At 33.2% G+C, this 16,518-nt stretch overlaps 1 protein-coding gene and 1 long non-coding RNA gene across 2 annotated transcripts; both read right to left on the minus strand.

The window, feature by feature from the left end:
• Positions 1 to 9,078: 9,078 nt before the first annotated feature.
• On the minus strand, positions 9,079 to 9,403 carry LOC128285396 (uncharacterized). Its single transcript, XR_008275901.1, has 2 exons — positions 9,301 to 9,403; positions 9,079 to 9,113 (listed from the first exon to the last, which is right to left on the minus strand). It is a non-coding gene; the product is annotated as an uncharacterized LOC128285396 (long non-coding RNA).
• Positions 9,404 to 10,529: 1,126 nt separating this feature from the next.
• On the minus strand, positions 10,530 to 13,186 carry LOC108458089 (caffeic acid 3-O-methyltransferase). The gene is made up of 3 exons (XM_017757337.2): positions 12,365 to 13,186; positions 11,236 to 11,300; positions 10,530 to 11,115 (listed from the first exon to the last, which is right to left on the minus strand). Exons 1-3 carry the CDS (start codon positions 13,131 to 13,133, stop codon positions 10,807 to 10,809), a joined length of 1,143 nt encoding a protein of 380 aa, XP_017612826.1. The 5' UTR covers positions 13,134 to 13,186; the 3' UTR covers positions 10,530 to 10,806.
• Between the last annotated feature and the right edge of the window lie 3,332 nt (positions 13,187 to 16,518).

Consider the following 16,518-nt stretch of genomic DNA (forward strand, 5'->3'; position numbering starts at 1 on the left):
CCAACATTTACATATGAACTTACCTCGTATGCTAAAATGGCTATTTTTACCATTTCGTCCCACCACTTGGTATTTTCCCCATTTTAGCCCGAATTTCAGTTTTCCTTGCTCTATCATTTAAAATATAGTCTAATTAGGACTCACATTATTCAAATTGACCCAAAATCATATTTTGGAAAAATTACAATTTTGCCCCTAAACTTTTGCATATTTACACTTTTGCCCCAAAGCTCGTAAATTAAAATTCAGCCTATTTTCTTATGTTTTATGACATGCTGATCATTTTTCCTTCTATGGCAACATCAAATTCTCACTCTAACATGTACTTATGACTATTAGGTATTTTTACCGATTAAGCCCTTTTGCTCGTTTTCACTTAAAACCGAGTAGCACAAGTTGTCTAACATAATTTAAAACCTCATATTCTATCATAAAACACCAAAATACACAAATTTCACCTATGGGTATTTTTCCAAATATAAACCCTAGGTTAAATTATTGCTAGCATAAGCTAAATCGAGCAACCGGGACTCCAAAAACGTAAAAATCATTAAAAACGAGGCTAGAACGAACTTACAATCGAGCTTGGAAGCTTGAAAAACCCTAGCCATGGTTTCTCCTTGCTATATTCGGCCATGGGGTTGAAGATGAGCAAAATTGGCTTTTAATTTTGTATTTTAATTCATTTTACCCCAAATGACCAAAATGCCCTTACTACTAAACTTTCCAAAAATTCCATCCATGTCCAATTTTTGTCCATAGACTTAGAAATTAGTAAAATTACTCTTTAAGGACCTCTAATTAATAATCTAATTCAATTTTATGCAAAATACTTCTAGAACACAAGTTTTGCAATTTATTCAATTTAGTCCCAAATTTCAAATTAAGCACTTTATGCATAAAATTTCTTCACGAAATTTTCACACAATCATGCAATCATATCATAGACCTTAAAATAATCATAAAATAATTATTTATATCTCGGATTTTGTGGTCACGGAACCACTATTCCGACTAGGCCCAAAATCAGGATATTACAGCACCTTCTTCATTAAGAGCCAAATGAGCATTCATTACCCGAAGTGCAAACAAGGATGACTTTCGACTAAGTGCATCAGCAACTACATTAGCTTTCCCTGGATGATAGTCAATAACCAAATCATAGTCTTTCAGTAGCTCTAACTGTCTTAAGTTCAGTTCCTTCTGAGTCATTAAGTATTTCAAACTTTTGTGATCCGTATAAATATAACACTTCTCACCATATAAATAGTGTCTCCTAATTTTTAATGCAAAAACAATTGCAGCTAACTCAAGATCATGTGTAGGATAATTCTTTTCATGTGGTTTTAACTGTCGTGAAGCATTAGCCACAACCTTTCCTGACTGTATTAACACACAACCCAAACCACTTAAAGATGCATCACTGTACACAAAATACGGTATACCTGATTCTGGTTGAGTCAAGACTGGAGATTCTGTTAACATTTTCTTTAACTAATCAAAACTCTGTTGACATTCATCAGACCATACAAACTCAACGTTCTTCTGTAATAAACGATTCATTGGTGAAGTAATCATGGAAAAATTCTTTACAAAATGGCGATAGTATCCTGTTAATCCCAGAAAATTTCGTACTTCAGTTATATTCTTCGGTGTTTTCCAATTTACCACTGCTGAAACTTTACTTGGATCCACACGAATTCCCTCAGCTGATACAATATGACCCAGAAATCCAACCTCATAAAGCCAAAACTCATATTTACTAAATTTTGCATATAACTGCTTTTCTCTCAAAATTTGTAGTACAATTCTCAAGTGCTGTGCATGTTCGGATTCTGTCTTTGAATAGACCAATATGTCATCAATAAATACCACCACAAATCTATCCAAATAAGACTAAAAAATTCGATTCATTAAATCCATAAATGCACCAGGGGCATTTGTTAAACCAAAAGGCATTACCAAAAATTTGTAGTGACCATACCGAGTTCGAAAAGTAGTCTTTGGCACATCACACTCTTTAACCTTCAGCTGATAACATCCAGATCTAAGGTTTATCTTTGAGAACACTGCAGCACCTTTCAGTTGATCAAACAAATCATCGATACGAGGTAATGGATATTTACTTTTAATTGTTACCTTGTTCAACTGTCTGTAATCAATACACAATCGCAACGAGCCATTTTTCTTTTTCACAAATAAGACAGGTGTGCCCCAAGGTGATGTACTCAGTCTGATGAACCTTTTATCCAATAACTCTTGCAACTACGTCTTCAACTTTTTTAACTCAGCTAGTGCCATTCTATACGGTGTTATCGATATCAGAGCTATACCCGAAATTACATCAATTGCGAATTCAACCTCACGATCTGGGGGTAAACCAGGTAATTCCTCAGGAAACACATCAATAAACTCATTAACAACTGGAAATTGTTCCATCTTCAATTCAGAACTCTGAGTATCAAGAATATAAGCTAAAAATGCTTCATTACCTTTCCGAATCAATTTTCGAGCTACAAAGGCTGAAATAATTCTAACATCATTCTTTTTATCCCCAAACTCAGCTGAAACTATTTCCCTTGTCTGACATTTTAAATCAATCGTTTTTTCTCTACAATTTACTATGGCATCGTGTTTAATCAACCAATCCATTCCAGGAATAACATCAAATTCTCGGAAAGGTAACAACATTAAATCAGCAGAGAATTCACAGCCTTGTATTTTCAGTGGACAATTCTGACATATTAAATTAACTAACACACTTTGCCCTAATGGATTAGTGACTTGTAAATCAAGGTCAGTGGACTCAACAATCATTTTCTTTTCTGACACTAATGCAGTGCAAATATATGAATGCGTAGATCTAGGATCAATTAAAGCATACACAGAATCATCAAAAAGATAGAAATTACTAGCTATCACATCTGGAGCAGAAGCTTCTTCCCTTTCCCGGATAGCATATGTACGTGCAGGTACTCTTGTTTCTGATCGAGCTGCAGTATCTCTTCTTCCCGAACGAACAGTCCCAACAGCACTGCTTTAACCCGAACGTTTACCTTTCTGAGGAGTATTTGCTTGCTTCTCCCCTTGTTCTCTATCTTCTTTTAACAATTGAGGACAGTCCTGAATAAAATGATCAGTTCCACCACATTTATAGCAAGCTCCGGTTCTTCCCCAACATTCACCAATATGAAATCTACCACAATTTTTGCATCTAGGTCTCGGAATATTTTTCACACTACTAGCACTAGCTACTGGTTTATTAGTTACTCAGACATCTCTGAACTTTTATTCGATCGTTCTGGAATTGTAACAGGTCGACTAGAATCATCTCTGAACTTTTTAGCTGGAAAAGTTTAAGTTGGTCTAGAGAAACTTCTTTTGTATACCTCTTTACCTCTTCTTTCTCTTTGCATCTTTCTATTATACACTTCTTCTATCTTTTGAGCTCGATCAGACAGAACCACAAATTCTCGAATCTCTGTGCCTCCAATCATCATTCTAATTTCATCATTAAGCCCTTCTTCAAATCTAATGCACATTTCTTCCTCTGTCGGTACAACATCCCTAGCATATCTACTGAGATACACAAATTCTCTTTCATATTCGGCCACTGTTTTATTCCCTTGTCGAAGATCAAGAAATTCCCTCTTCCTCTTATCTAAATATCTCTTTCTCACGTACTTCTTTTTAAATTTGTTTTAGAAGAATTCCCAAGTAATTTTATCTGCAGGTACCACTGCCTCAATAGTTTCCCACCAATTATACGCTTCTTCTTTAAACAACGAAATTGCACACCTCAGATAGTCCTCCGGAGAACACATCATCTGTTTAAAAACTCTTTCCAAACTCTTTAACCAATACTCTACTTTAACTGGATCATCGTCCGATCTCCCTCGAAATTCTTCAGCTCCGAACTTTCTGTGTTTTTCAATCGGTGTTCTTTTGCTAGATTCATCTATTAAAGGAGGAGCAACCGGGGTTGTAACTGGTGGTAAAGTAGGGGGAGGAGGAGGTTTTTGTGCCTGACTTCTTCCTTGTATTGTTTCACGATACCACTGATTCATTAACCTGTAAATCATATTTTTAAGTTCTTCCTCTCTCATCAAAGAAATCAGAACATTACCACTTGTTCCCTGCTCAGAAGTCTGTATTCTACTATTCACTTCCTTTTCTCGACTAGCACCCTCGGGTCTATCAGACATCTTTTCAATCTATAACAAAAATTAGTAGTTAGATCGGATCATTCACATCACACTATCACAGATTTATATGGCATGTATTTCTAAACACTTTACACATCACATTCGTTCCTAGAATCGACTAAACCAAAGCTCCGATACCAATAAATGTAACACCCCCTTACCCAAGACCGCCGTCGGAGTCGAGCACGAGGCATTACTAAACTTATTTGAGCACTTAAACAAATTTAGACAATTTATATCATACTTTCTAGACAAGCTGTCCAACTGCGTCACAGTCGCTAAAAAAATTATATCTTGAGTTAAAAAACTCGAAATCCAAATCCCTAAATTTTCCCCGAATCTAGACTCATATATATACTTACTAATTTTTTTCTAAAACTTTTGGTCAGGCCAATTAGTACAGTTTATTAGCTAAAGTCTCCCCTGCTTCAAGGTTCGGCTACTCTGACCCCTGTGCACTACGAATCAAATTTCTCCGTGTAAAGAATTCAAATAACCATACCGTTTGTTTCTCTTAAAAATAGACTTAACAAGGAATCCATAAATATATAGTATGACTTATAATTATTTTTTTACAATTTTTAATGATTTTTACAAATCAGAACAGGGGAGCTCAAAATCACTCTGACTTTATCTCACAAAAGTTCAAATATCTCCTGATATTAAAGTCTTTTGCTTACACCGTTTCTTCTATTTGAAACTAGATTCAATAAGATTTAATTTCATATTTTATTCAACCACTAATTAGATTTTCATAATTTATGGTGAATTTTCAAATTAAAACTACTGCTACTAACAAAAACTATTTTAGTACAAAATATTGTTAACTAGTTTATAACATCTTTACTTCAATTCATTTAAACTCTATACATGCCATATAAATCTTTAAACATAAAACAAAAACTATCGAAATTGATCTGGATAGTGTGCTTTGTTGTGTTGATCCGATCTATCAACTTCTCTTCAATTCAATTTGCATAAAAATATCAAACACACACAAGTAAGCTTATTGAAGCTTAGTAAGTTCATAGGTTTGAAAGTAATGCTTATCAAACATAATATTTCCAAACAATATCAAAAAATTTACTAAAGTTTCCTGCCATTCACAACCACTGTTATAATACTTCACATAGTTGAGCTCAACATTAACAACTACTCAATCTCTTTCATTTGGTTCACTTCTCTTGTATTTCTTATTCTCAAATTAGGAAACGGCTTACGAAATTGAGTACGTCGTTGTTTAGTGCCACGATTCATAAACTCAATATGGTTTTCCTCATTGAAATACCATACCTACATTTTACAACTCGGTATGGGAAATGCCATACCTACATTTCTTAACTCAGTATGGATTTGATAATACCATACTTACATTTCACAACTCAGTATGGATGATACCATACCTACATTTCACACTTTTCCATGGAACAACCATGGTCTTATCCGTCAATTCATCACATGTCACGATACGAACGTACTCAATTCCTGCGTTTTTCCTAATTTGCATTTTCCACATTTATTCTTTCATTAACAAAATTTTCACAATCCCACAATAAATTCATATATAATATCACATTATATCATTCAATCATTCACAAATAAACATCAAAATTCAATCATATGAACTTACCTGGCTAATTTGTAGAAGATATTAAAATTTAGGGGCTATTCCGCAGCTTTTTCTTTTCCTCGTTCTCCTTTGGATTCTTCATCTATAATATAAAATATTTCCTCTCACTAGCATTTATTTGATTTCTATTTCTCTTCACAATTTATGCTCTTCAACTTTCAAAATTTCACTTTTACCCCAAAATTTTTAGTTTTTACAGTTTAGTCCCTGCTCAATTCACCCATCAATTGAACCAATTTCTCTCAATTAACACTTTATTTTATCATTATAAACTATTTCAAAACCTTTTACATTCTGAATTTCAACACCAACCTTCAATTCACAACTTTTTCACAATTAGGTCCTAAATACCATTTTCTATCAAAATCACTTAATAAAACCACCTTAGTATGAAATTAGAACTTAAATTTCATAATAATTCATCATAAACTTCCCTTACCCATCCAGGGTAACTTCCAATTTCACCCATAAAATCAAAACTAATGAATTCTATAAGTGGACCTAATTGTAAAAGTCATAAAAACATAAAAATTATCAAGAAAAAACAAGAATTAAACTCACATGATGTAAAAATATGAAAAAAAACAGCTTTCTCCAGACCTTGTATGCCGTTTTGGCTGAGAAAATATGAAGAGATCTCTAGATTTTTCAATTTTGTCCTTATTTTATATGTTAAAATTGTAAAATTTCCAATTTTGCCCTTATTTCCCTTATTTTTCTGCTGATTTTCTTGCCCTTGCCATCCAGCCTATTCACTTTTAGGCTTAATTTCCCTTTAAATCCTCTTTATTTTAACACTTGAGCTATTTAATCCTTCTAGCAAATTTGGCATTTGTTACAATTTAGTCCTTTTTATTTAATTGACTACCCAAACGTTAAAATTTCTCAACCAAACTTTAATACTAGCTAAATGACACTTCATAAATATTTATAAAAATATTTATAGCTCAATTTTCAAATTAGAGGTCTCGATACCTCGTTTTTGACCCGTTTGACCTAATAAATTCTTTTAATTCACCAAATTCATCAATTCACAAATTCTTCCAAATTCTTACTTGACTCATAAATATTTAATTAGTATCTTGTTAAATCTTACTTGTCGGATTTAGTGATCTCAAATCACCATTTCCGACACCACTGAAAATTAGGCCGTTACAGTATGTGATAGAATGATGAAATTATAAGAGCTAAATTATACTTTGAGTAACTGCTTAAATTATGGTTATTTGATATTATGAGTTTATTAGCCATACGAGCTTACTAAGCTTTATAGCTTACTTTGCTTTCTTTTCTATGTTTATAGTGTTTCAGAGGCTTGCTCAGGTTGGAAGTCATCGGAGATCGTATCACACTATCCAGCTATTGTTTGAGCACTTAAAAGCTTTGTGAAATTATTTATATGGCATATATAGGCTAGTTGGTTTATGACGTGTATAAGTAATGTTGGCAATTGATGCCTAAGTGTTTGATGTAATTAGCCATGAGTTTTGGCTTATGGATGTTGTAATGTTGTAATGTTGATGTGTTTTTAGCCATCTAAGTTGGTTTGATCTATGAGTTTGATAAGTGATAATTGTGGTAATGGTTACCTTGTGATTTGGTTGTTGTGGAATGATATGAAGATGATGATTTGGGATGTGTTTGGGAAGCATGAATTAGTTGATAATAGAGATGATATATGCTTATGAATGAATGTAGATGATATAAGTTTTGAATAGATATTTGACTTGAAATGATTATGAAATTTGAATGAAATGGTTTTGGTATAACTATGTGTATGAAATGGCATGATTTGGTTACCTATAAATGTATGCAAATGATGCAAAAATGTTGTGGTTTTGGTATGCTTGAGATAGGTGGGAAATGTGACTTAAACCAAGCCTAATTTCACCCACACAATTGAGCACACGGGCGTGTGTCTCAATCGTATGTCTGGTGTAACTTAGTTATACAAATCAGTTTCGAGCATGGGCTAGACACACAGGCGTGTGGTCAGCCGTGTGGCCAAGTTAGTAACCTCCCTAATTTTCACACGGCATGGCACACGGACGTGTCTTGTGGCCGTGTGGTGAAGTCAGTATGTATGCCATGTTTTGCCACGGCCTATTCACATGGGTGTGTGACCCTTTTTAAGTTTGAAATTTTCTAAGTTTTTTAAAGTTTGCTAATGTTATCGGTTTAGTCTCGAACCTCTTTAAAGCATGTTTTGAGGTCTCGTAGACCTATATAAGGGACAATGTGTTTATGAATGAATGAGATATGATGATATATGTAAACAGTGTTTGAAACTTGTTTATGAATGATGTGATATGATAGGTAATGCCTTGTAACCCTGTTCCGATAACTGATACGGGTTAAGGGTCTTATAGATGGGGCTTCAAACACTATGGGTAACGGAATCGGGGCAGTCTTGGTATCCCCAAACGGGAATCATTATCCCTTTAATAGTAAATTAAATTTTAATTGCATGAACAATATGGCAGAATACGAAGCATGCATCATGGGTATTCGTCCAGCCATAGAACTCAAGATCAAAGTAATAGAGGTATATGAGGATTCTGCACTAGTGATCTATCAACTCAAAAGTGAATGGGAGACAAGAGATCCCAAGTTGATTGAGTATAGAAGGCTAGTCTTGGAATTAATTAAAGAGTTTGATGACATTACCTTCTGCTACCTTTCGTGAGATGAAAATCAGATGGTTGATGCCCTAGCTACTTTCGCTTCCATGGTCAAAATGAACAAACACACCCCTTAACCTTATCTCGTAGTCAGAATAGGATTACGGAGTATTACTGGTCACTACAGTTCGATTACAATTAATAGAGAAAGAAATACAATTCAGTTCATAAAATATATCATAATATTCTTTTAATGGGCCCTCGAGACTTAAAACGTATGTTAAAACCAAACCGGGACTCAATCGGAAGCTTATAAAATTTTTCATAAAATTTTTAATATCTCCCTTTTATGAACAGTACCACACGCCTATGTGGCTTATGTGACACGCCCGTGTGGTTTTTGTGACACGCCCGTGTGCTTTACCCATGGAGCTCTCTGACTTTTGCCTATGAACAAATTAATTTCACACGGCCAAGACACACGCCCGTGTGCTCATCCCGTGTGGCAATATGTTTTGTAGCAGTTTAGGTGCAGGAGACACACGGCCTAACAACATGCTTGTGTGCAAGCTGTGTATCTCACACGGTCTAGTCACACACCCGTGTGCCAGGCTGTATGGACTCAATAATGAACCTTTCACACTTTATTAGCCAACCCTGCAAATTTCAAACCACAACCAATACAAATACCAATACTAAATCAATCCAATACTTGACTTAAAACACTTATCATGTATCGTTATCAATTATCAATTTACTTATTTCACTATTACAATCACAATGCAAAATAACACACTTAAGACATCCTAGGTACATGCCATTATCAACAATTAACATGCTTTACCTTATTGAGTACGGGATCGGCCTAAGATGCTGATTCAATGGTCTGACCTTAACCTAACCTGCGCACGAAAACAAACCGTACGCTGAGTATGAACTCAGTGGTATTTCTATAATCCAAATACTTAATAATATAACATACACTTAAAACATATATTGATCATAAATATTCAATTATTCATTTCATGGGTAAATTCTTTATAACTCATTCAATTCTTATCATCTATTAATCCGATTGGCTTTCCAAAATAAATTCATATATCACTTGAACAATAATATTTCCTATTCATATATAATTCGAGATACTTAATTCATATGTCTCACTCTTCACTATTCAATAACATTAAATATCATTCAACTATTACATTTCAACTAGTATTTTGTACTTATCCATTTTGGTAATAGTCAGTACTTTTTAATATCAATCAATTTATTATTGTCATTCAATAGCAATCAATTGATCTTTATTGCTCAGTATCAGTCAGTCATTAGTAATAATCAGTAATTCAGTAATAGTCAAATATTCAGTAGCAGTCAATTATTGAGTACCTTTATTTGGCCCTATTAACATGACTCGAACCTGGACAGATACACGGATCCAACCCACACACCAGGATAGCATATAGTGTTTCATCGGCCGGAGCCGAAATACACCTTAATAGTAACAGTAGCGGTACACAGAGTACCTCATTGGAACAGATCCGGAACAGTAGCAGTAACAGTAAGGTACGGAGTACCTCTTCGGAACGAATCTGGAACAGTAACAATAAGGCTACACTTATAGTGTCTCATCGACACAAAGTTGAAATATCCCTGAACACTTCCAATCCTATGGCATGCCAATTATATCCGACTTAGCCCGAATACTGTTAATAGGGTTTTCGGTTCACTTTCTTAATTCAATATCACTTTCAATTTATTTATCATCAATTCAATAAATTTAACACATTCCAAATCAATCCATTTCAATCATAAAATACAATAATTCATACTTTAATTACTTACCATAATATTTAATCAAATTACAACAATTAACAATCAATTTCACCTTTCAATGCATTACCCTACAAATTAAATAATAAATTTAACAATTAAATATTAAGTTGGGATTATAAAACACAAAACCTATATGCAACAATTATCATGTTTTTGCTACATGGAACTGCAATATTTCAAGAAGTAAAAAGATAAATAGCGAAAAATAAGTATAAAAAGAAATAACCAAATCAAACCTTGAGCATTAATTTTGTTTTATTTAACATAATAAGTACTTTCGTTTTTTTTTCCTTTTAGAAATTTCATAATACAAATAAATATGCATGTCTCGGGATCTTTTTAGAATTTTCTTTTCATAAATCATCATCATTTCTAGCAGAACTTAAAAGTACTGACAACAGAAGGTAATTTTGAGTAAACCCCTAGAATATTATCAAACATTATAAAAAGTAAACATTATGTTGAATCCTCCTGTTGGGGTAGATGAAAGGAAATGGAAGCTTCCAATAGAACTTCAATAAATTGCCCTTTTCTCCATTTGCATGACCCAGCTGTTATAAGCACAGCAGATTACTTCACACCCAGAGAAACCTGTTTTTAAAGCTAAGTCCTCATATTCCTTTAGGGTTCTCTCTTTGCCCCCCGGGTTTTGAGCTAACATAAACAGATCTTGTTCACAGACAATGTTTGAAGAAACACTGGTATCGGGAACCTCGGGTAAGATAGATTCCACAATAATCACTTTCCCACCATTAGGGAGAGCTTCCCAACAGTTCTTGAGAAGCTTCAAGCAATGTTCATCACTCCAATCATGGAGTATCCACTGCAAGTTTCATAAAGTTACTAAGCTAAACAGATTCCACAACTTCTACATGTATCAATTATGATAAGAAAATAGAAAAAAAGTTCTCCATTTACTAAGCTATAGGACAAAAAGGCTTACCTTTAAGAAAATAGCATCACCTTTTGGAACACTTTCAAACATATCTCCGCCAACATGCTCAACACCTATATTGTTAGAAAAATATGTGAGGTAAGAAAGAAAAATTTAGAACAAGATGCGTAATCACTTTCTTTAATGCTATAAGTTTCCCTCTAAGATACAACAAGTCAAAACAATAGAGCAGAGTAGCAAAAGGTATATCAATATGTTTTTTTTTTTTTGGTATAAGCCACAAAAAAGGGATCTGTTCAAGAACAAACACTTTTTATTCGGCAAAAGATGTGTTATTTCACATCTTTTCAAAAAGGTTAACCCTGTTAATAGATTACCTTAACGTAATTATTCATGCATGCAGTTTTGGCAATGTAATTATTCATGTATGCAATTACTTTTGGTAAAATTATATGTGTAAAGGTAGAACATTTTTTAGAGTGGTTGAAATTAAATTATATATTTTCATAAAAGTTAAAATTTAATTTTATCACTGTATTCGTTTATATTTTGATAGGTTTTGAAAGGATTAGATTGAAATTCTAACATTTGGGGAGCAAATTATAACTTTACCACATATTAACTTAAAATTTTATAATTTTTGAGAGATCAGCAATTTTCCATTTTGAAGGCTAGAGCCCTGCCCCTCCCTTCCCCTGAATATAATAATTATAATATAAAAAAATAATTACACCACTAAACTCAAACCAAAGTGCTTATCCTCAAATATATATCTCCCTCTTTAGATGAGCTAGACATGAAAATCAATAAACGAACACCATGTATAAACATTTTAACTTGTTCATTTCTTAGCAATGTGGGTTTACTCAACTTTGCCAACTACCCTGCAGAACATAAATTGAGATGAATTCGTTTATCATAAATTAATAGCAGATAGAATTAGATAGACTTAAACAAGAAAGAAAATGATATTGTTCTGTAGTTTGCTTGTGGTTTCAAGTGCTTACTGTTAAGGCATGTAAAGAGAAAACAGCACAACTAAAAGCATTTCCCAGCGATGGCAATGCTTTAAATTAACACACACTCATATCAGATTGGACTAACAAGTATCCCATAATTTCATATAGATTTCAGAGAAATCTGTTCAAGAGATAAAAGGGAGTGATTGGTATAGAACCTGAATAAGTGGGTGCATCAGCCAAAACATGAGGCAGATCAAAGTTGATGCCCTTGATTTGAGGATACTTTGAAGTAATAAAACTGAGAGCAACCCCAATCCCACCACCCACATCAACCAACACTTTCAACCCATCAAACCCTTTGTAAACATCAACAATCTTCCTCATTATCAAAGCAGTATGATTTGACATTGCCTGGTTAAATACTCTATTGAATCGTTGATCAGTTCCTGGATATTCAAATGCTGTCATCCCGTATGCCTTACTAAAAGGAACCCCTCCTTCTAGTATAGCATCATTTAAATGGTACCAGCTTTGCATGAAGACTTGGTCATGGTGCAACAAAAGGAGAGGTGCAATCGACCCTCCATCTTGATTCTTAACAAGGAACTTGCATAGTGGGCCTGCACCGTACAGTCTTTCAATTTCTTCTTTTTCCTTTGCTTTTACTGAGCATTTGAGAATGGAATGGCTGGCCAACAGGCGTAGCATTCGATCTAGTAGCACTGGTGCGTCAGGATTCTTGGAAGGAAGGGCACTCGCAATCTGGGAAGGTGACAGAAACGCGCCGTCACCAGCGGCTAAGATTGTGTCAATTATGTTCAGCTCCAAGGCTGATTTCAAGACCATTGGAAGTACCACGGCGTTGGCTAGGCGGACGGCCAGTTTCCCAACTTCTTCCTCTTGATCTTCTTGAGACATGGTTTCTTTCTCAGCGCCTGTTTCTGGTTGTTTCGCTTTACCAAAATTTTGAGACCTTATCTGCATTTCAAACGGCCGAATCTAATGTTAATCTAATTCATGGAATTTTTTAATTTTTTAATCTTTTTTAATTATTTAAGTTAATCGAAACTTATATATATTTTTTTAAAACAAGTATAAAATATATAAAAATAAATAAATTTATAATATTATTTATTAAGTTCAATTAATTTAGTTAATTACTTAATTTTAAACTAAATTAATCATTAACCAAAATTTTAAAAAAGTTTAACCGATTTCCAACTGAACTAAATCAATTAACTAACTGATTAATTGAATGAGATCAATTCAATCAATTACTTCAATTTTAACCAAAATTAAAACGCCCAAAATACGTAAATAGGCACTCAACTATTTACACCACTAAAAGCTTTACCTATGCCCATAATCTTCTATTGCCCTTTCCTTTACTTCCTTTGAATAAATTTCCTTTACTTCCTTTGAATAAATTTTTTAAGGGTAAATTATATTACTAGTCATTCAATTATGCCTAAATTTTTATTTTGGTCATTTAATTTTAAAAATTATAATTAAGTCACCTAGCTATTTAGGATCGTGTTTTTTAATCATCTAGATGTTGAATAGCTAATCGAAGGATAACATAACTCTTTTCTAATTGAAATAGTAATAAATTTAACTATCATCATTTATAGGTTATGTCATTTAGTTTTAATTTTTTTAAAATAAGCTTTATAATATATTGTGCCAATTTAATCTTAATTTTAAAAATTAGAATTTATTTTAAAATTTAAAAATAAAAAATTAATTTTTTAAATATAATAAATTAAAATACATAAAATTATTTTTAAAAATACATAAAAGAAATTAGCATAATAAAAATTACATTGATAATAGAGTTTTTAGACTTCGCAAATGTAATCGGGGTTGACAAGTGTTCTTCTATAAGGGTATAGTAAAATACTAAAAAATAAATATTTAAAAAAAAGGGCACAAGAAAATTTTTAAAATTATTTGTGGAATAAAAATATACACTACCAACATGCCAAATAGTAACCCATTAAAAATATTAAATAATAATAGTGAAAAGAGAGAAAGAATGAAGGAGGTTTAGATCAAAGAATAATATAAGAGTGAGGTGCGATAAGATTCATATTCAACTAATACTTATAATTCCTATTTAGGTTTGGTTCTTTAGAGTTTGTTCCATTATTTTGCTTTGGACCTGTTTGATTCATTTACCTGTTTTTAGCAAGTAATGGGTTGAAATCAAAAGGGGAAATATTTATTTTGACATTTCTCACATGATGGAACTGTTGAGATAGTTTTTGAGTAGTGTCAAGGACCATTGCCTATTGGTGTCTAACACTACAAGATCAGAAACCTACCAAAGTAGATAAATTTTGGTAACAAAAATCTTTGAACTTCGATTCTAGTTGGTACTTTGGACAACTATAAGCCAATCTTTGGTATCCAAATTACTTATAACAACATATTTTGAATATTGTTTAGGTTTGGATTAAGGCAACCGACTTTCCAAATTCGGTAGAATCGGATTGAATAGGGTAAAACTAGGAAGTATATCTTGAAGATTCAAGACTTATCAGAGTTCATTGAAGATATCCTTTATGCTTGTAATCTTGCTGGTTATATGGGGATATTGATTGTAATTGAGATACTATGTTAGTAAGTCCCAATTCCTTATAAATTAAGGAGACTTATGTAGATATTGTAATGAGTTGAGAGCACTTATTTTGGTTCATTAAGGATCGTTTATTGTGAGTGCATTAAGTGAAAATCAAGTGTTACTTGGTTGATGTCTTAAGTTTTCTAAAACATAGAGGAGAGTTATCTAGATTTTAGGTACAAATGCGATAAATCTAATCTGATGAGTATTAGATGTTGTAATCATTTGTTTTACGAGTTGCTAATATATAGATTCCGATTATCTCTTTGGATAAGACCTCACGAATGTTGAAAAACCGAATTGACATATATTCTATTAATTATTTTTCTGCTTTATTCATACTTAGTGCCTAATGCAGTTGACACTAATCTGTAGCACTTCTTTTGGCACTGCTCAAGATTGCTTAGAAATATCATTTTAAAACTTTCAAAAGCTATTGTGTGAAGTAGGGTTATCTCTTGCATGCCAACAACACTTCTAAAGTGGAGAATAAAGGTTGTAGTGATATGATGTGGTGGGAAAGTGATTGGACCTTGAAAACTACACTTAGAGTTAATATGTTCATTCTAAAGGCTTATCATGTAGTTCAACTGCAACCAATGAGGCCCTTTTTAATCATCATCATACATCACCACTTTTATGTCTAAGGTGCTTCAATGGTGGTTTCTCATTAGGACAAGTTCCTGAATTTACTCTATTACAACGAGATGGAGCTTATTGCCACGGTGTGCTAGAGATTTAGAAAATGTGCAATACCTTTTGTGTTTGAAGGTAAAAGGGAGGATCATATTTTCACTTGAGATTTTGCTTTCCATTGTCAACTTTAAAGATAGAACAATGCTCATTTTTTGTCTTAAAAGGAAAGCTCAATTCCATTGAAGGTTATAAATTGCCTTTAAAAGAGTATTAAAGTTAACTACGAAGTCTCATTCAAAGAGAGAGACAAAGAAGTGGTATTGTTGTTACTAGAAACTAAAATAGGGATATCATTGATAGAACCAATGCACTAGTGTCACGGGGCTAGATATTTAGTCTCGTAATCTATGCAGTCTTAAGCGATTTATTCGCTTCAAATACGCCTAAGTCAGCCTAACTCCCAAAATTGAGAATTTTCTTAGATTTCTCTAAGACACCAACATAAAGCGGAAGCAGCTCAAAAGATAAAAAACTCGAAAGAAGAGATAAGCCACAGAAAAACAAAAGCACAAGAGAGTTGTTTGAGTGAATGCTATCAAGAATTCTATCACTCATTGAAGTGATTTACAATGAGGGGGAGAGACATCTATTTATAGTTAATCTTCTGCAAATTCAACAATGCAAATTAAAGTACATCAACAGACAAGATTAAAAGCTATCTACAAAATCAAATCTCTAATATTTACAAAATCAAATCTTCTAAGATTACAAATCCTATAAGATTGCATATCTTCGAAGATTACGTTTCATATTTGTCATGCTTTATAGATGGGTCTTCAATATCTTCAAGCAACGGACTAGTCCTGTTGGGCCATGTGACCCTTCGCGAACAAGATGGATCATTCAAATGTGTCATGGTTGTGGGCTCCCATGCACAACCCATGACACTAGTGTTTGCATTGTTGGCACTAGTAGCTGAAGCTCAAGTTTAGAGACTTGGTCCTGTACTGACCCGAATTTTAAGGTTATAGGAAAATTGTATTTTCGGGTCTCTGTTTCTGAAAAATGGATTAGAAAATATTTATTACAAATAATTACGAAGTTAATTAA

This window comes from Gossypium arboreum, chromosome 2 (genome assembly GCF_025698485.1).
Source record: "Gossypium arboreum isolate Shixiya-1 chromosome 2, ASM2569848v2, whole genome shotgun sequence".
NCBI lineage: Eukaryota > Viridiplantae > Streptophyta > Magnoliopsida > Malvales > Malvaceae > Gossypium > Gossypium arboreum.

Excerpts from the sequence above, each read along its gene's own strand:
- LOC108458089 (XM_017757337.2), bottom strand. The coding sequence starts at position 13,133 with ATGCAGATAAGGTCTCAAAATTTTGGTAAAGCGAAACAACCAGAAACA. Across the intron at positions 11,301-12,364 it reads TGATGCACCCACTTATTCAG|GTGTTGAGCATGTTGGCGGA; the intron begins GTTCTATACCAA and ends CTAACAATATAG. Across the intron at positions 11,116-11,235 it reads GTGATGCTATTTTCTTAAAG|TGGATACTCCATGATTGGAG; the intron begins GTAAGCCTTTTT and ends TGAAACTTGCAG.